At 47.2% G+C, this 20,920-nt stretch overlaps 1 protein-coding gene across 5 annotated transcripts in view; it reads left to right on the top strand.

Moving 5' to 3' along the window:
• The window catches only part of LOC123766935 (rootletin), a 217,353-nt gene that overhangs the window by 78,165 nt on the left and 118,268 nt on the right, over positions 1–20,920 (top strand). For all 5 annotated transcript variants that reach the window (XM_069307477.1, XM_069307479.1, XM_069307476.1 and 2 more), the window contains exons 3-7: positions 840–1,028; positions 5,729–5,900; positions 16,073–16,183; positions 17,058–17,153; positions 17,624–17,823. In XM_069307477.1, the coding sequence (XP_069163578.1) occupies positions 840–1,028; positions 5,729–5,900; positions 16,073–16,183; positions 17,058–17,153; positions 17,624–17,823 (768 nt within the window). The remainder of the gene's footprint in view (positions 1–839; positions 1,029–5,728; positions 5,901–16,072; positions 16,184–17,057; positions 17,154–17,623; positions 17,824–20,920) is intronic.

The following is a 20,920-nucleotide window of genomic DNA, read 5'->3' as shown; positions in this document are numbered from 1 at the left end:
TCTATTTTGTGCATCTGCTCTGTGAATTCCTCAATCATTGTATCTGGCGGTTTATATATTAGGATAATAATTAGGTTGATTTTTTTTTACCTTAATTCCAAGTACCTCTACCACCTCATTAGTTGAGTTTAGTAGTTCTGTGCATACCAGGTCCTCTTTAATATACAGACCTACTCCTCCATTTGACCAAGTTTCTCTATCACATCTATATAAATTATAATTTGGAATCCAGATTTCACCATCCATGTAACCTTTCGGATGAGTTTCCGTGAATGCCCCAAATATTGAGTTTGACTTTTAATAGGAAGTCATTTATGAACTTAACTTTATTTCTTTATTTTGACTTTAGGCCTTGTATGTTTGGAAATATGAATGATTTTCCATATTGTGTGTCACCTGTGGGACACACCTGGGGGACACACCTGCGGGGGGGGACACCTGGGGGGACACACCTGGGGAGGACACACACCTGAGGGGACCTGGGGGAGAGGAACAGGTGGGAGGTGTGACCTGGTGGAGTGACTTTCTATGCATGTGTAGTTGTGTATAATGCATGTGTAGTTGTGTATAATGCAGGTGTGGCTGTGTATAATACATGTGTAGTTGTGTATAATACAGGTGTGGCGGTGTATAATGCATGTGTAGTTGTGTATAATGCAGGTGTGGCTCAATTTTTTTGAGGGGAGGGGGGGGGGCGGCCTCAATTTTTATATTTACACATGATGGTGTGTGTGTGTGTGTGTGTGTGTGTGTGTGTGTGTGTGTGTGTGTGTGTGTGTGTGTGTGTGTGTGTGTATGTGTATGTCAGGTCTAACCAGTATACCTTTCCCGGGCGACAGGCACCACTCCCTGGAGCGGGAGTCAGAGGGCGCCGCCGCGGGGTCATCACGTCTGAGTCGTGGTGACCTGACTGGGGAGGACTCTGGATCAGCCCGGGATGACCCCGGTCACCACCAGCCCAGGGCCCGGTCACTCACTGACGTCTACCGCGCCGACCACCGCCTCTACACCAGCGCCGCGCCTCACAGGTAAACCTACTCTACGCAAGACGGTTCTAGCTTCTTTTTTTTTTTTTTGAACGGTGTTTTATCTCTTCCTTATGTCTATCTTACACGCAAAAGATAGACATTTCTATCTTTTTACAGAGAAGTTTGTAAGGATTCAAGAGTGCGTGCGTGTGTGTGTGTGCGCGTGCGTGTGTGTGTGTGTGTGTGTGTGTGTGTGTGTGTGTGTGTGTGTGTGTGTGTGTGTGTGTGTGCGTGTGTGTGCGTGCGTGTGTGTGCGCTTACCTAGTTGTGCTTGCGGGGATTGAGCTCAGCTCTTTCGGGCCGCCTCTCAACTGTTACTAAGTACTATTTTTTTACGCACACACACACACACACACACACACACACACACACACACACACACACACACACACACACACGTTATATGACAAAGAGTGCTGGGAAGACGGGACACCACGAGCGTAGCTCTCATCCTGTAACTACACTTAGGTAATTACACTTAGGTAATTACACACACACACACACACACAGGAAGCAGCCCGTGACAGCTGACTAACTCCCAGGTACCTATTTACCGCTAGGTAACAGAGGCATCAGGGCTGAAAAAACCTGTGCCTATCGTTTCTCGCCGGCGCCGGGAATCGAACCCGGGCCACAGGATCACGTGTCCAGGGTGCCAGCCACCGGTGCCACACACTCACACGCCTGTGTGTGTGTGTGTGTGTGTGTGTAGGAGCACAGAGATTGGAAATAGAACCATAGGGTGCAATAAATGTTGATGAGAGTATCATTAGGATCGTAGAGCGTGGCACTAAGAGAGAGAGAGAGAGAGAGAGAGAGAGAGAGAGAGAGAGAGAGAGAGAGAGAGAGAGAGAGAGAGAGAGAGAGAGAGAGCACTGCTTGACAAGGGGAAGCAACACACACACACACACACGCCTCTGACCATTAACAGTATATATCAGGCGGCCTCACCTGCCCGGATTATTTAGGTGATTACGTGCAGTAATCACCTGAAGACTGTAATTACCCCGGTAATGGTTCACAGTGTCCCTGGGCCGGCTGCCAGCACATCCGGCCTATGTATCACCTTCCAGGATTCCCAATTATAAACTGATTATTCAGGTGGGGTAGTGGCTGAATTTTCCCAGAAATGAGGGGTATGAGTTACGAGGAAAGGCTAAGGGAGCTGCTCCTCACGTCCCTGGAAGACAGAGTAAGGGGAGACATGATAACAACCTACAAAATTCTCAGGGGGCATCAACAGGGTGGACAATGGCAAACTATTTAGCACGGGTGAAACACGAACAAGGGGACACAGGTGGAAACTTATTACTAAAATGAACCACGGAGACACTATATATTATGTTTTCAGTGTCAGAGTGGTTGACAAATGGAATGCATTAGGCAGTGATGTGGTGGAGGCTGACCCATACACAGTTTCAAGTGTAGATATGATAGAGCCCAGTAGGCTCAGGAACCTGTACACCAGTTGATTGACAGTTGAGAGGCGAGACCAAAGAGCCAAAGCTCAACCCCCGCAAGCATAATTAGGTGAATACAATTAGGTGATTAGGTGAGTACACACACACACACACACAGCAAAACAAGAGAGAGACAGTCTCTCTCTCTCTCTCTCTCTCTCTCTCTCTCTCTCTCTCTCTCTCTCTCTCTCTCTCTCTCTCTCTCTCTCTCTCTCTTGCTTTGCTTTGCTCTGATACAGGAACGTGTCATTCGTGTTAAAATGAGACTTATATCGCAGCTCAAACAAATTACCAGCATATTGAATCATATTTCTCCTAATAAGGTTTGTGTGTGTGATCCATTATGGTGTCATGTCTGGCCGCCTGCACCTCGCCATCTGGCTCGCCCCGTTCCTGCCTTCTCGCATTGTGTGAAATGATATTAAGAAAAACTAATTTTCCGCGTTAAATGTAGTGATTTGGGTGTTTGTGGGTCAGTAAGGGTGTGTGAGGTCAGAGCAGTCACCCTAATGTGACGATGTTTCTGTCCCTCCTGGACCCTTATGTGACGGTTTCTGTCCGTCCTGGACCCTTATGTGACGGTTTCTGTCCGTCCTGGACCCTAATGTGACGACGGTTTCTGTTCGTCCTGGACCCTAATGTGACGATGTTTCTGTCTTTCCTGGACCCTTATGTGACGGTTTCTGTCCGTCCTGGACCCTAATGTGACGACGTTTCTGTCCGTCCTGGACCCTAATGTGACGACATTTCTGTCCGTCCTGGACCCTTATGTGACGCCGTTTCTGTCCGTCCTGGACCCTTATGTGACGCCGTTTCTGTCCGTCCTGGACCCTAATGTGACGACGTTTCGGTCCGTCCTGGACCCTTATGTGACGACGTTTCTGTCCGTCCTGGACCCTAATGTGACGACGTTTCTGTCCGTCCTGAACCCTTATGTGACGACGTTTCTGTCCGTCCTGGACCCTTATGTGACGACGTTTCTGTCCGTCCTGGACCCTAATGTGACGACGTTTCTCTCCGTCCTGGACCCTAATGTGACGATGTTTGTCCGTCCTGGACCCTTATGTGACGCCGTTTCTGTCCGTTCTGGGCCCTTCCGTCACGACGTTTCTGTCCGTCCTGGACCCTTCCGTCACGACGTTTCTGTCCATCCTGGACCCTTCCGTCACGACGTTTCTGTCCGTCCTGGACCCTTCCGTCACGACGTGTCGGTCCGTCGTGTCAAGGACGGGTCGAAACATCCCATTATTGCCAGTTATTATCTGCATAATTAAGAAATGTTGTTTAATTCAATGAAGTTAAGACGCGACAGCAATTTTGTGATTAAAATCTGTGTATTCGCGTAGATTGTTCTACCACGTGAGGGTGGTAGATAGTAGATGCGTAGACACTGTACCACGTGACGGGTAGATGAGGGTAGATCACCAAGACTAACAGTATTAGGTGTCAACAATACACACACCTTGAGGAAATACACAGCTAACTCATACACACACAAGGGACTCTAGCATGAACATACACCTGAACCTAATGCGAGACTCGAGAAGTCATACCGGAGAGACACACCTTTGTCAGTCTCGCGGTCATACACAATACAATACATTGGAATCTGTACACCAGTTGATTGACAGTTGAGAGGCGGGACCAAAGAGCCAAAGCTCAACCCCCGCAAGCACAATTAGGCGAGTACAATTAGGTGAGTACATGCCTTCGTTACTCTGCACAAGAATACATTTACTACATCATAGAAAACTATAACTGCAATTCCCCATACAAGGTAATGAAATACCCGCTGGGTATACTTGATTTGTATTATTGGTGTATATTTGAAAATTATATATATATATACTTTACTATTATAGCATATGTATAATATGTACTGTATTAGGCTTTATTAGTAACGTAAATACAATATTCGTGACGCCAGTACCCGTGACGTCACATCCCACTGTGTCGCCAGTACTCGTGACGTCATGACGCACCGTGACGCCAGTACCCGTGAGGTCACGACCCACCGTGACGCCAGTACCCGTGAGGTCACGCCCCACCGTGACGCCAGCAGTACCGTGGACAGTACCGCGCCTGGCAGTACCTTACTGGCCTGCTCTACCTGCTTCATCCCTACCTCCCGGGTCGCCTATTTTTGGCCGCCGTGTTGGTATAATTGTGGGCCCCAGCAGTATTATTAGTGGGAGCTGTGACGGCACCCCGGACCAGGGGCCACTGGGCCACACCCGGACCAGGGGCCACTGGGCCACGCCCGTCCCAAGGGCTACCAAGCAGCTACACCTGCACTTACTAACCTCTACAGGCTAACTCAAGCTGGGATACATGTAGAGGTATCCCCCCTCCCCTTGTGCAGAGGAGCTATATCTGCAGGTTTAAGTGCTGCTGGTATCTCCCCTGTGACGTAACACAAGATAACCTAAAGATCTCCCCTGTATCCAGGCTCTTTCTCCATATTACACTGAGTGCTCGCGCTACTGGTACTTTACATTTCTTTATGAATATTGAATTCCACGAGTCCGGCCCAGGAACTGAGTGCATGGGCATATTGTCAATTTCTCTTTCAAAGTCTTCCGAGTTCGAGTAAATATCCGTTATATTATCTGCAGTTTGAATGTCATTCATAAAGAAGCTGTCTGGGTCATCAACTTTCATGTTGTTTATTGGTGTGCTAAACATAGCCTCATACTGGCTTCTTAGCATTTCACTAATTTCTTTGTTGTCCTCTGTGTACGGACCTTCAGTTGTAATTAATGGTCCAATACCGGTGGAGGTTTTTGATTTTGATTTTGCATATGTGAAAAAAATATTTTGGATTTTTCTTTATCTCTTGTATAGCTTTCTGTTCCAATTCCATTTCCTCAGATTCGTATGATCGCTTCAACGTTTGTTCTGTTTCTTCGATCTCCCTGTTTAGGTTTAGTTTTCTTTCTTGTTACAGTCGTGTCTGCTTAAGTATTTCGGTGATTTTTTTCCTTCTTCTGTACAGTCGTCTGCGTTCTCTGTCTAGAGTGGTCCTCTGTCTGCCCCTCCTCACAGGCACGTGCTTCAAGCAGACCTTGTATGCTGTCAGCTGAGCTATTCCCTGTCTGGGAGTTTTGTCGCTTAAGACCGTCTCCCATTGAATAACCAGTAAGCAGGGCGGGAGAAACCAGTGTTGTGTGTGTTGCAGGGCGGGAGTAACCAGTGTTGTGTGTGTGTTCCAGGGCGGGAGTAACCAGTGTTGTGTTGCAGGGCGGGAGTGACGACCAGCACGCCCATCAAGCGACCAGTGACCCCCAGGGGCGGGACCAGCAGAGTGCGTCGGGATCTGTTCCCGGGGGCGTCGCCTTCCACGCCCCTCACCGTCGGCCACCTCACCCACACCCACGACGCCATGGACGACCCCGAGATGTACAGACTGGAGGTAAGTCACTCGTCCCTCGTACTGGAGTGGTGTACACACTGGGTAAGTCACTCTTCACTCTTAAAATGTGTACAGCATTGTACATGTGGAAGTAATTCACTGTACTGTAACGTGCGTTTGTAAGTGGACGGTCGGCCCTGTTTAGCTCCCCGGGTGGTTGCACCTTACCTGGATTTTACCTGGAGAGGGTCTCGGGAGTTCGAATACTCCCCGACTCCTCCGGTCCCCTCGCACACCTGGTCTTAGGGCAACAGTGATCTTGCATCAGTTGTGTACAGTGATTTTAGGAGTGATACTTGTTGCTGGGAGGCTGGTCATGTCTCGCTGTACGCGTTCCCTCCGTGCTGGTGGAGGAGGATGTCTTGTAGGCCCCAAGTCCCGGAGATCTGTTGTTTGTTTGTGACTCTGAAGCCCCGAAGATCTTCTTTTTTGTGTGGCTCCGAAGCCCCGAAGATCTTTTTTTTTTGTGTGGCTCCGAAGCCCCGAAGATCTTTTTTTTTTGTGTGGCTCCGAAGCCCCGAAGATCTTTTTTTTGTGGCTCCGAAGCCCCGAAGACCTTTTTTTGTGGCTCCGAAGCCCCAAAGATCTTTTTTTTTGTGGCTCCGAAGCCCCGAAGATCTTTTTTTTTGTGGCTCTGAAGCCCTGAAGATCTTTTTTTGTGGCTCCGAAGCCCCGAAGATCTTTTTTTTTGTGGCTCCGAAGCCCCAAAGATTTTTTTTTGTGGCTCCGAAGCCCCAAAGATCTTTTTTTTGTGGCTCTGAAGCCCTGAAGATCTTTTTTTGTGGCTCCGAAGCCCCGAAGATCTTTTTTTTGTGGCTCCGAAGCCCCGAAGATCTTTTTTTTGTGGCTCCGAAGATCTTTTTTTTGTGGCTCCGAAGCCCCGAAGATCTTTTTTTTGTGGCTCCGAAGCCCCGAAGATTTCTTTTTTGTGGCTCCGAAGCCCCGAAGATCTTTTTTTTGTGGCTCCGAAGCCCCGAAGATCTTTTTTTTTGTGGCTTCCTTTATCGTCTTGGCTAACTCTTGTCTGGTGAACCGCTCTTACTAGTTAAGTTTTCTTTCCCATATTTGTGTAGTTATATCTTGCTCTTGGTGGTTACTGAGAGTTGTGTGGCCTGCTGTGTGCCTCGCTCTTCCTGGCTTCAGTTCGCTGTCGAACCCATAATTACTGTTGTTATATTCCAGGATCTCTTGTAGTTGGGATCAAGCTATCTGCTGCTTCCTGACGTGCCCGCCACAGCACCACAGGCTGGCCACAGTGCTGCTGCCACAGCACCATAGGCTGGCCACAGTGCTTCTGCCACAGCACCATAGGCTGGCCACAGTGCTTCTGCCACAACACCATAGGCTGGTCACAGTGTTTCTGCCACAGCACCATAGACTGGCCACAGCGCTTCTGCCACACCACCATAGACTGGCCACAGTGCTTCTCCCACAGCACCATAGACTGGCCACAGTGCTTCTCCCACAGCACCATAGACTGGCCACAGTGCTTCTGCCACAGCACCATAGACTGGGCACAGTGCTGCTGCCACAGCACCATAGACTGGCCACAGTGCTTCTCCCACAGCACCATAGACTGGCCACAGCGCTTCTCCCACAGCACCATAGACTGGCCACAGCGCTTCTGCCACACCACCATAGACTGGCCACAGTGCTTCTCCCACACTCTCCAAATACACCAAGTTTGGCAGTCAATTCCATTATCATTTGTCTCCCCCCGAGATGAGAGCGTTCATTGCGGAGATAATCTCATGTTAGGTAGAGCGCACGACCTCTGGAATGACAGCTACGTTACTCCTCCTCGTACAGATTACCGGGGTTGGTTGTGTGCGCGCGTGTGTTGGTCCCTCCCTCACTGCTTCCCCAGAGTAGGAGCCTGGGGCACTACGCCTGGGGTGAACCCACGGCTCTGGGGAAGTAATGCCTTCATCCCTTCACTGGCGGGTAATTTGCCTTCTCAACCACAGGGGGGATGTTATGCTGACGGCGTGCGTGGGCTTCTATTGATGTCGCTATTGTCTGCTGCTGCTGTGTGTGTGTGTGTGTGTGTGTGTGTGGGTGTGGGTGTGTGTGTGTGTGTGTGTGTGTGTGTGTGTGTGTGTGGGTGTGTGTGTGGGTTCTGTACTCGTCTGTTTGTGTCTACTGGATCGAGCTCAAGCTCTTGGATCCGGCTTTTCTTGTCGGCTGGTGTTGTATCGCCATAGTATCACACGGTGTTCTGTGGTGGTTATTTCTGTCTCGTTTAGTGTGTGTGTGTGTGTGTGTGTGTGTGTGTGTGTACTCACCTAGTTGTACTCACCTAGTTGTGCTTGCGGGGGTTGAGCTCTGGCTCTTTGGTCCCGCCTCTCAACCGTCAGAGTGTGTGTGTGTGTGTGTGTGTGTGTGTGTGTGTGTGTGTGTGTGTGTGTGTGTGTGTGTGTGTGTGCGTGTGTGTGTGCGTGTGTGTGTGCGTGTGTGTGTGCGTGTGTGCGTGTGTGTGTGTGTGTGCGTGCGCGTGCACGCGAGCGGGCGGGCGGGCTGGCAAAGCAGCCAGCGAACAATCGATTATCTCGTCTCCCTGCTTCATGCTAAAGTCTATTAAACTCTGTGCATGCCTTTGATTGCCCCTTTTTTATATTCGCGTCCTGGTTTTGTGGGGGGTAATACCCTATTAGAGATGAGGCTAAATATTGCTCTAAACTATTTCATTAAAGAAAGACAACACAGTGAAATTCCACACAAACGTCAGCATACTAAGATTCAACAACGCATCTTGGGTCGTCACCATTGAAACCCAACACTGCACCACGGGTCTCAAGCCTTCACCAGTGGAACCCAAGGTGCCCAACCACTTGGGCTGGACGGTAGAGCGACGGTCTCGCTTCCTGCAGGTCTGCGTTCAATCCCCCGACCGTCCAAGTTCCTCTCCATCGCCCTGACCTAAATCCTTATCCCCCAATATTCCTTCCAAGTGCTATAAAGTCGTAATCGCTTAGTGCTTTCTCCTGATAAAGACATTACCTTGTGTCTGGCAAGCGAGAGAACAAATACAAGCGGCAGTACATATTGTAGCCACATATTGTATGTATCTTCCTTGTCATGCAATATTAAGTAAGATTAAGTAGAATGTTAAGCTATGATCATTACACCTGTGATTGAAATTGAAGTAAGTCTGTTCCATACTACAACGTGTTCATTCATTCATATATATATATATATATATATATATATATATATATATATATATATATATATATATATATATATATATATATATTAGAATCACTTATCATAAAGAATCAACATATTACGGAACATTGTGAGGGATGAAGACCTGCGATGATAGATAGTTACTGTGATCTTTTGGTTACTGTGTTTGAGGAGTCATGTTGTTAGAGGTGGGGCGGGAAGGCCGTAGAGTACCCTGCCCGAAACGCTGCGCGTGCTAGTGGCTTTACAAGACTGTAATTACCATATTTGTATCCTCACATTCCTTATGTACATTCTTGTATATGCATAAATAAATAAATAAATAGAGTGCGGCAGGCTGCGTCACCATCGCTGGTCGTAGTGTACCGGGCCGCCAGATTGACCAAGCAGCTACGCAAGTACTTACCAACCTGGGGCCAGATTCACGAAACAGTTACGCAAGTACTTACGAACGTGTGCATCTTTCCTCAATCTTTGACGGCTTTGTTTACATTTGTAAAACAGTTTACAGGCATAAAAACTTGCCAATCAAATGAATCAAGGCTGAAATGACCGTCCAGTAGCGTGCAACTGGACGGTTTCCCTGAAAGATGCCTCTTAAACGGCTCTTGTTGGACCGTCAGGGATAAAAAAAAAGCCAATCAACTGTTGTTATTGTTATAAACAGCCTCCTGGTGCTTCGGAGCTCATTAACTGTTTACTAATTGTAAACAAAGCCGCCAAAGATTGAGAAAAGATGTACAGGTTCGTAAGTGCTTGCGTAACTGCTTCGTGAATCTGGCCCCAAGGTCAGAATACAACGAGCAGTTACGTGTCTACTGACCAACCTGTACATGTTGTCACAGTCTTGGGGCGGCCTTGTTTACGTGTATTAAGCAGTTTAGGAGCCTCGACACTTGCCAGACAATTGTTGTTGTTATAAACAGCTTCCTGGATCCTCGGAGCTCACAAACTGTTATAAATATGTAAACACAGCCGCCAAGGTGCAGAGGTAAGATGTCGAGGTTCGTAAGTGTTGGTGTAGCTGCTTCGTGAATCCTGGTGCAGGCTGTTGATTGATGAAGATTAAGCCACCCAAAAGGTGGCACGGGCATGAATAGCCAGTAAGTGGTGGTCCTTTTGAGCCATTACCAGTATCAAGAGCTGATACTGGAGATCTGTGGAGGTGCGACTGCACCCTGCGTGACGGGAGATGTCTCCCGCGCCAGGCTGTTAAACTGTGTGGAGGCTTATACCCCCTTCACCCCCCCTCCCCCCTCCTCCCTGAACGTGTTGTGTCTTCATCATTGTCACAACCAATGGCACTCGGCGGGTATATATACAGACGGATCATAACACTCATGGTGGAGTTTGTCCCTCTGGCACTTTACACTTTACCTGATAAAAGCCTTAAGAGTGCGAAACTTTTGCATCTTGCAGATCGAGTTACCATCTTCACTTGTACGAGTGGTTGATTCCTTCCTCCACCCTCATAGCCCAGCTCCTCTTCTCTCCATCATATTCCTGCCACGGGCTGTACCATACACAGCACACTGGTCATCCTTGATCAGTGCTCTCTTTTGGTACTTGCTTTATCATGACCTTATCCAACTCCAATATTCTTATATTGCAAGTATCATGTGATGCACTGAGTAGACCAGGGGATGATGTCATTCGATCAGTCAGGTTAAATACCATTGTGTGTGGCCAGTGGCTGCTTGGACACCCTCGCTCTTGGCTAATGTGATCTGTTCTGCTGTATCACAAGTTGTGGTGGAGGAGGACGGCGCAGCAGAACCTTGATGGTGGGGGAGGAGTGTGGTGGGGGTAGTGGTGGTGGAGTGTGATGGTAGTGGTGGTGGTGGGGAAGGGAGGTGACGCCCAGGAGATAGAGATCGGCGGCAACAAGGCTCACTTCACGCCGTGTTTCCCCCAGAGTACCCACCTTGTCGACCCGCTGATGGTATCACCACCATCTGTGTCGATTTTTTGGCGGAGGACTCGGGCCCTCGAACACAATTCTCTCTATTGTCTTGTAAATACGATTTACGGGGTATTAATGAACACCTTCGAATCATTTTGATGATGGTTAGATTTATGTGGGGTGTACCATACTTATACTTAAGTGTACCAGTAGTATGGTACACTTACGTACCATACTACTGGTACGTTAGTGTACGTCATAAGGTGGTGTATTGGCAGGAAGTGTATAGTGATACACAGGTGTTTGAACACCACTCACGGTGTTGTGTTCCTCCAGTAGTGTACACACAGTGTTGGTGTGAGGCTCACCTCGCTCTACACCTGGTGTGACCCCCTACACCTGGTGTGACCCCCCTACACCTGGTGTGACCCCCTACACCTGGTGTGACCCCCCTACACCTGGTGTGACCCCCTACACCTGGTGTGACCCCCTACACCTGGTGTGACCCCTACACCTGGTGTGACCCCCTACACCTGGTGTGACCCCCTACACCTGGTGTGACCCCCTACACCTGGTGTGACCCCCTACACCTGGTGTGACCCCCCCCCCCCACACCTGGTGTGACCCCCCCCCCCACACCTGGTGTGACCCCCTACACCTGGTGTGACCCCCTACACCTAGTGTGACCCCTACACCTGGTGTGACCCCCTACACCTGGTGTGACCCCCCTACACCTGGTGTGACCTCCTACACCTGGTGTGACCCCTACACCTGGTGTGACCCCTACACCTGGTGTGACCCCCTACACCTAGTGTGACCCCTACACCTGGTGTGACCCCCTACACCTGGTGTGACCCCCTGCACCTGGTGTGACCCCTACACCTGGTGTGACCCCCTACACCTGGTGTGACCCCTACACCTGGTGTGACCCCTACACCTGGTGTGACCCCTACACCTGGTGTGACCCCCTACACCTGGTGTGACCCCCTACACCTGGTGTGACCCCCTACACCTGGTGTGACCCCCTACACCTGGTGTGACCCCCTACACCTGGTGTGACCCCCCACACCTGGTGTGACCCCCTACACCTGGTGTGACCCCTACACCTGGTGTGACCCCTACACCTGGTGTGACCTCCTACACCTGGTGTGACCCCCTACACCTGGTGTGACCCCCCTACACCTGGTGTGACCCCCTACACCTGGTGTGACCCCTACACCTGGTGTGATCCCTACACCTGGTGACCTCTACACCTGGTGTGATCCCTACACCTGGTGACCTCTACACCTGGTGTGACCCCTACACCTGGTAACCCTCGCTCTTGGTGCTATTGCAGACCCTTCGCTTCTAGTGCTGCTCGCTGACCCCTGGTACTGCTGGTGTACTCTGACCCCTGGTACTACTAGTATACTCTGATCCCTGGTACTACTAGTATACTCTGACCCCTGGTACTACTAGTATACTCTGATCCCTGGTACTACTAGTATACTCTGATCCCTGGTACTACTAGTATACTCTGACCCCTGGTACTACTAGTATACTCTGATCCCTGGTACTACTGGTATACTCTGACCCCTGGTACTACTGGTATACTCTGACCCCTGGTACTACTAGTATACTCTGACCCCTGGTACTACTGGTATACTCTGACCCCTGGTACTACTAGTATACTCTGATCCCTGGTACTACTAGTATACTCTGATCCCTGGTACTACTAGTATACTCTGACCCCTGGTACTACTAGTATACTCTGATCCCTGGTACTACTGGTATACTCTGACCCCTGGTACTACTGGTATACTCTGACCCCTGGTACTACTAGTATACTCTGACCCCTGGTACTACTGGTATACTCTGACCCCTGGTACTACTAGTATACTCTGACCCCTGGTACTACTGGTATACTCTGACCCCTGGTACTACTAGTATACTCTGACCCCTGGTACTACTAGTATACTCTGACCCCTGGTACTACTAGTATACTCTGATCCCTGGTACTACTGGTATACTCTGACCCCTGGTACTACTAGTATACTCTGACCCTGGTACCTGACTAGTATACTCTGACCCCTGGTACTACTAGTATACTCTGACCCTGGTACTACTGGTATACTCTGACCCCTGGTACTACTAGTATACTCTGACCCCTGGTACTACTAGTATACTCTGACCCCTGGTACTACTAGTATACTCTGACCCCTGGTACTACTAGTATACTCTGATCCCTGGTACTACTGGTATACTCTGACCCCTGGTACTACTGTATACTCTGACCCCTGGTACTACTAGTATACTCTGACCCCTGGTACTACTAGTATACTCTGACCCCTGGTACTACTAGTATACTCTGACCCCTGGTACTACTAGTATACTCTGACCCCTGGTACTACTAGTATACTCTGACCCCTGGTACTACTAGTATACTCTGACCCCTGGTACTACTAGTATACTCTGACCCCTGGTACTACTAGTATACTCTGACCCCTGGTACTACTAGTATACTCTGACCCCTGGTACTACTAGTATACTCTGACCCCTGGTACTACTAGTATACTCTGACCCCTGGTACTACTAGTATACTCTGACCCTGGTACTACTAGTATACTCTGACCCCTGGTACTACTAGTATACTCTGACCCCTGGTACTACTAGTATACTCTGACCCCTGGTACTACTAGTATACTCTGACCCCTGGTACTACTAGTATACTCTGACCCCTGGTACTACTAGTATACTCTGACCCCTGGTACTACTAGTATACTCTGACCCCTGGTACTACTAGTATACTCTGACCCCTGGTACTACTAGTATACTCTGACCCCTGGTACTACTGGTATACTCTGACCCCTGGTACTACTAGTATACTCTGACCCCTGGTACTACTAGTATACTCTGACCCCTGGTACTACTAGTATACTCTGACCCCTGGTACTACTAGTATACTCTGACCCCTGGTACTACTAGTATACTCTGACCCCTGGTACTACTAGTATACTCTGACCCCTGGTACTACTAGTATACTCTGACCCCTGGTACTACTGGTATACTCTGACCCCTGGTACTACTAGTATACTCTGACCCCTGGTACTACTGGTATACTCTGACCCCTGGTACTACTGGTATACTCTGACCCCTGGTACTACTAGTATACTCTGACCCCTGGTACTACTGGTATACTCTGACCCCTGGTACTACTAGTATACTCTGACCCCTGGTACTACTGGTATACTCTGACCCCTGGTACTACTGGTATACTCTGACCCCTGGTACTACTAGTATACTCTGACCCCTGGTACTACTAGTATACTCTGACCCCTGGTACTACTGGTATACTCTGACCCCTGGTACTACTAGTATACTCTGACCCCTGGTACTACTAGTATACTCTGACCCCTGGTACTACTAGTATACTCTGACCCCTGGTACTACTAGTATACTCTGACCCCTGGTACTACTGGTATACTCTGACCCCTGGTACTACTAGTATACTCTGACCCCTGGTACTACTAGTATACTCTGACCCCTGGTACTACTAGTATACTCTGACCCCTGGTACTACTAGTATACTCTGACCCCTGGTACTACTAGTATACTCTGACCCCTGGTACTACTGGTATACTCTGACCCCTGGTACTACTAGTATACTCTGACCCCTGGTACTACTAGTATACTCTGACCCCTGGTACTACTAGTATACTCTGACCCCTGGTACTACTAGTATACTCTGACCCCTGGTACTACTAGTATACTCTGACCCCTGGTACTACTAGTATACTCTGACCCCTGGTACTACTAGTATACTCTGACCCCTGGTACTACTAGTATACTCTGACCCCTGGTACTACTAGTATACTCTGACCCCTGGTACTACTAGTATACTCTGACCCCTGGTACTACTAGTATACTCTGACCCCTGGTACTACTAGTATACTCTGACCCCTGGTACTACTAGTATACTCTGACCCCTGGTACTACTAGTATACTCTGACCCCTGGTACTACTGGTATACTCTGACCCCTGGTACTACTAGTATACTCTGACCCCTGGTACTACTAGTATACTCTGACCCCTGGTACTACTAGTATACTCTGACCCCTGGTACTACTGGTATACTCTGACCCCTGGTACTACTAGTATACTCTGACCCCTGGTACTACTAGTATACTCTGACCCCTGGTACTACTAGTATACTCTGACCCCTGGTACTACTAGTATACTCTGACCCCTGGTACTACTAGTATACTCTGACCCCTGGTACTACTAGTATACTCTGACCCCTGGTACTACTAGTATACTCTGACCCCTGGTACTACTAGTATACTCTGACCCCTGGTACTACTAGTATACTCTGACCCCTGGTACTACTAGTATACTCTGACCCCTGGTACTACTGGTATACTCTGACCCCTGGTACTACTAGTATACTCTGACCCCTGGTACTACTGGTGTACTCTGACCCCTGGTACTACTGGTGTACTCTGACCCCTGGTACTACTGGTGTACTCTGACCCCTGGTACTACTAGTATACTCTGACCCCTGGTACTACTAGTATACTCTGACCCCTGGTACTACTGGTGTACTCTGACCCCTGGTACTACTGGTGTACTCTGACCCCTGGTACTACTGGTGTACTCTGACCCCTGGTACTACTAGTATACTCTGACCCCTGGTACTACTAGTATACTCTGACCCCTGGTACTACTGGTGTACTCTGACCCCTGGTACTACTGGTGTACTCTGACCCCTGGTACTACTAGTATACTCTGACCCCTGGTACTACTAGTATACTCTGACCCCTGGTACTACTAGTATACTCTGACCCCTGGTACTACTGGTGTACTCTGACCCCTGGTACTACTAGTATACTCTGACCCCGTGGTAGTACAACAACAAAACAGAACAAGACTAATCACTGTGTAGTATGTCACATGGGGGGGGGGGCAATCAAGGCTTTTTTTTTGTAATATAAACAAAATGGAAAAGCCTGTGATAGGAAAATGTCAAGTATTGCCTTATCTGGTTTTTGGTGATCGGTATTACGGTAATATGTATTTTACTTTTAAATATTTGCACCGACAGGAAGAGACGCGCTACCTGGAGGCGGAGGTGCGGCGTCTGGAAGACATGCTGACCACCTCACGAGTGGATCGTGATACAGCCTCTATACGTTACAGTGCCCTGTCCGACCATGTAAGTCTCTCGCCCTCTTTTCATTTTCACTCTGGTACTTTCTTTGGTTTTCACTAGTGGGAATATCCTTATGAAATGCATCAGATATTAAACTAGTTCAGGTATTCTAATTTCCTGTGTAATCTACTGTACCTTTAAGCAGTAATATTTCAGTATTTACAGGCGGCAACCTGTAAATACTCGCCACTCGTCCTAAATATTTTTAAGACAGTATTATATAAACTCCTATATTCAATTACCATATACACTAATGATGATTGATACTCAGTTAGCGTGTGTCTAAAATCTTCCATACAATATGTTATTTACTCGAAATGTGAGTGCATGCTGCAGTATGTAGTGTGGAAGATGCACGTAATAGAGGGCATGTTATTTTGGGCATCTTTAATCTCCTTTTCTGATATTGGTCACCTGTCCCCCCCCCCCCCATTCACCCGGGCTGTTGTTTACCTTCCCAGTGAAAGTGGGAACAGAGTAATGGTGATAATGATAAGGTATACAGTCAGTCGATTTAGTATAGTAATCAGTTGTGTCCTTAAGAAGGCAAGCACTGTACTTTGCTGCTTACTCTTAGTATGCATGAGAGTAAGAGAAAGAGGGAGAGTATGCATGAGTGCCCGAAATGTTATGCGTATTAATGACTTTAGGTATTGTATGTACTAACTCTATCTATAAATCCAACATTATGTTTGTAACTCTTCATCAATGCATGTACTTTTACCTGAATAAAAGTTTGAATTTGAATTTGAAAGTAAGAGAGAGAGAGAGAGAAAGAGGGGCGGGGGTATAGAGAGCTATTGATAGCAGTAAGTAGAAAGAGAGAGACATTTGGACTTAACTACTGTACAGAGAATTTTAAGTAAACAATTTGCAGGTTGCGGACGAGTGGCAAGAGTACCAGAAGAGACTGGAGTATTTCCATGAAGTCCACCGCAAGCAGACAACCCTCATAGACCGGCTAGCAAACAAGGTATCCTATAGTGGTAAACCATAAATATAGTAAATCAGTTTTACAGTTATTCTGATATTCAATTTTATTCTTATCCCAGAACATAATGTCAAGTCTTGTTTCATCACATTATAAGACTATGTGCAGTGTGTTTAAGGACTTGTCAGTATACTCAGTTGCAACCTGTTCTACAGTTTAATATTAACTTTTAATTTGATCTAATATATGAAACTTAAAATTACGGTACAGACATTGGGTATAAATTTATTTGTTAAAATATTGTAGGCTTGCTGTAGTATATAATGCTGTAAATTCTGATTCCATGTTAGTTTGTACCTCTTCCCACTTTTGTTCTTATATTTGTGAATTTAAGATTAATAATTTTTTTATCTATTTGTGTAAAATGAATTTTCATATCAAAGATCCTCTCTAGTACCCTGTATTGTTAATAACGTTTACTCTATCTCTATGATGTGAATGATAACACTCAGGTGCGTGAGTACCGTGGGCGCTGCCGGGAGTTTGAGAACAGAGCTACAGATGTCACAAGATTCCGAGAAAGCACAGAGCGAGAAATTGAGACGCTCAACCTTGCTCTCGCCACAGCAGAGGAAAGGTTAAGAGCGTCCGAGGCCCAGCATACATTTGACTTGGAAACAGCATTAGTCAAGCTTGAAGATGAACAGGGAAGGTGAGTTATGTCGGCTAGTGTGAAACGAAACATATAATGTCTTTGATTATTTGTAGTGTAGTTTATATGTTAACTGTTACATACTGTACCACATGTAAATGAATGTGGTTTTGGTCACAAGACCCAACATAGGAACATTACCTTGTTAAGTAAGTGCAATATTCCACAAATGGTTATAGGCAACAATAGTAATTTTTTTGTTTCATTTGGTATGTAGAATCATAACCTACGTAATGGCAATATTTGTGTGTGTTGGAGAACAGAGTTGATGCAAGGAATAGCAAGTATTTCAGAATACTGTTATGAATAATGAAGTACATTTGCTTTTCCTATAGGTTAGTAGCTGACAAGTTTAACATAAACTGTTCTAATCACTAGATTGCTAATAGCATTCAGTTTTTGTGGAGGAGTTCCTGGTGGCTTCCTAAAGCTATCGTGCTGAGATGACTTCCCAGTACTAAGTCACATCAGCCACAGGAGTCTTGCATAGCCTACCAGGGGCCAGAGCCAGAATCTGGCCCCATCATAGTGGCACAAGTAGTAGGGAAATATTATGATCATGCTCACTGAGAAAACATCTAGAAAGTAAGTGAAGCAGTACAGACAACTGAAAGGTTCATGGAAAACAAAGCACCAAAACATCCAAATGACTTTGCAAATGATTCATTTGAATTCAGATGATTTCCATGAAACCTAGCTCTAGCCCTGTAGTGAGAATGGCCACCAACATGTGGCAACCCAGGCGCTCCATGCTCCTGCACCAGCAGTAATTCTGTTGTATCGCTGATGTCTTAGCAGTTAGACCTTTCCGAGTCTCAAGGCTATAGAAGAATCCCACTTCTTTTCAGAGATAAGTGTAGACCATCCTTTGGACACTGTCCTGTCGGGGGGCCATTTGTTTGTGTAGAGTTCCTAACTTTAGTACCGTATTTACTTGAAGTGCATGTGTTTACATGTCTCATCTAGTGTATGGTCTTGGTCTAGTCTTTGCTATGAGCTGCATATGTTTAGGGAAGCCCTTCCCTAAGCACTCATTTTGCATTGCCCCTTAACTGATAGAATAACTTTTCTGGTGTATTCAGGAGTTTGTCCACGAAAGGCCAGACTGCTGTGTAAAGAGCCTTGCCCTGGGAAGTGTAAGGGTCTTTTGATTCCTCTGTGGGGCTGTGGTTGGGGGAATTCATGGTTTTATTGTTATGGGGTGCTCTAGGGTTCATGTGCTTGTTAATACAGTACACTGCTGATGCCCTTCAAAGCCTTGTTCATCCTATAGGCTGCATATGGTGTCAGATCTTTTGGTGAGCATCCCTACTGCCTTGGCATCATGCTTGGTTACACTCCTTTAGGCCCTGGTAACTCTCCTGCAAGTCTGTGGTGCGACTTGTAATAAATCAACCTGTCGAGGCAATACCCACCACTTGCAAGTTTGAAAGAGTGCTTGTTAAATTCCATTCACCTGGGCTCTAGAAGACTCAAACCATGGACCCCATGTGTGTGAGGCCGAAGCTCACAGGAGAAGGTTGTTTCTGCTGTCATTTTCATTGCTGCTGTTTCCTTTTGGCCCCTCATTCAGGTTCTTCCGCAGAAGGGTTTTGTCCCCTCGGTTTAGAAGCACTCCTTTAGTGTTAAGGCCTTGCCTGCTGTTGCTCTGGGGTAGGCCTCCAGCAGAGATAGATTTCTGGGCCCTTTTGCTTCCTTAGGCTGATGCCTCTTCTAGTGAACCTGAAGAAGTTCCAGTTGATTCCATCCCAGGTTCAGACCTTGTTGGGCCTGATTTGGGATTCCCAGCAGGTATCTTTTCCCTCCTGGTCCTCTTGCAGTGGTTTTGCCATCTTGAGTTCTACCTGAACTCTGCGAGTAGCTTGGCTTCTTATTGGGTTTTTGTTTTCTGTGTGGTGCATGTGCAGCGTGTGTCCAACATTCTTGCAGATAGTTTATCCTGTTTCCATGTAAGGGACCATTGACAGCACGTCCTTCCATTAGCTTTGCGATATGTTCGGTTGATTTGAGGTGGACCATTTGGCATGGAATCGGTGGCTGCACTCCAGTGTGGCTCTATTTCCCTATGGCAAGGCTCTTGCCGTGGATGCTTTTTGGTTACACTGGTCGAGATGGGGGGCTCCTCTATCTCTTTACCCAGTTCAGTGGCTGCTCTGGGTAATATCCAGATTGGAGACATACTTGAGCAAGATGATCCTTCTGGCTCTTTTGGCTTGGTGTTTGAACCTGGGGTTTCTCCATGATTCCACCTCTTTCAGCAAGTCGGCACAGTGACATACCCTGCTGGTTCAACCTTCTCTGCCAATCTATGCATCTACAGTTTCTGGTGTAAGTTTATTACCATTTATATGGTGAGTAGATGGCAAAATTGTTTGTATCCCATCTTTGACGTTTGTTGCGGTGACTGTATGAAGTTTCTCAGTCTTTTTTTTTTTCGTGTCTGTTCTGGTGGTTTTGTCATTTTGTCTTGGTTGTTTGTTGATCTTCATCTTATGCCTCATACTGTTGCCACTTATTGCCCAGCTTTGGCAGAGCTGCTCTTGTTGACATTAAACCCTGATAAATCCTCAGTGCAATTTTGCAAGTGGTTTCATGTTTTCTTTCACCTGCAGCCAGCTCGTACTGCTCTTGGCCCATCTTGGTCTCTCAGTAGGTTTGAATGAATTATTTGAGATTTTGTTTAGTTGTGTTTGTGACTTGTTTTCTGTGAGCCTTAAAATCTGTGTTGCTTCTCTTACTTTCTGGATGTTTTCTTGGTGATGGTGATCGTAACAATCCCCAGCTTTCTGCACCTCAGTGGGGAGCCAGGTTTTGGCTCTGTTTCCCAGTAGGCCATACAGGACTCTTATGATTGATGGGACAGTAGTGGGAAGCTATTTCAGCAAGATAGTTTTAGGGAGCCACCCAATGTGCTACCAGAAAAAAGGCATTTTATTACATTCAACACTGGTATTTCCCATGAGTCAGTAGGATGGACATTCTTCGTTATGGGGTTGTCGTGATATCTCTTCAAAGTTAACTTTCCACTTTTACCTTGATATAGGGTGAGCTTCCAAAAGGGTTTTGCTTGTGAGCTTGAGGTAATTACCAGCTTGGT

This window comes from Procambarus clarkii, chromosome 60 (genome assembly GCF_040958095.1).
Source record: "Procambarus clarkii isolate CNS0578487 chromosome 60, FALCON_Pclarkii_2.0, whole genome shotgun sequence".
Classification (NCBI taxonomy): domain Eukaryota; kingdom Metazoa; phylum Arthropoda; class Malacostraca; order Decapoda; family Cambaridae; genus Procambarus; species Procambarus clarkii.
Note: the sequence above shows the minus strand (reverse complement) of the source record. Positions and strands in the feature narration are given on the sequence as shown.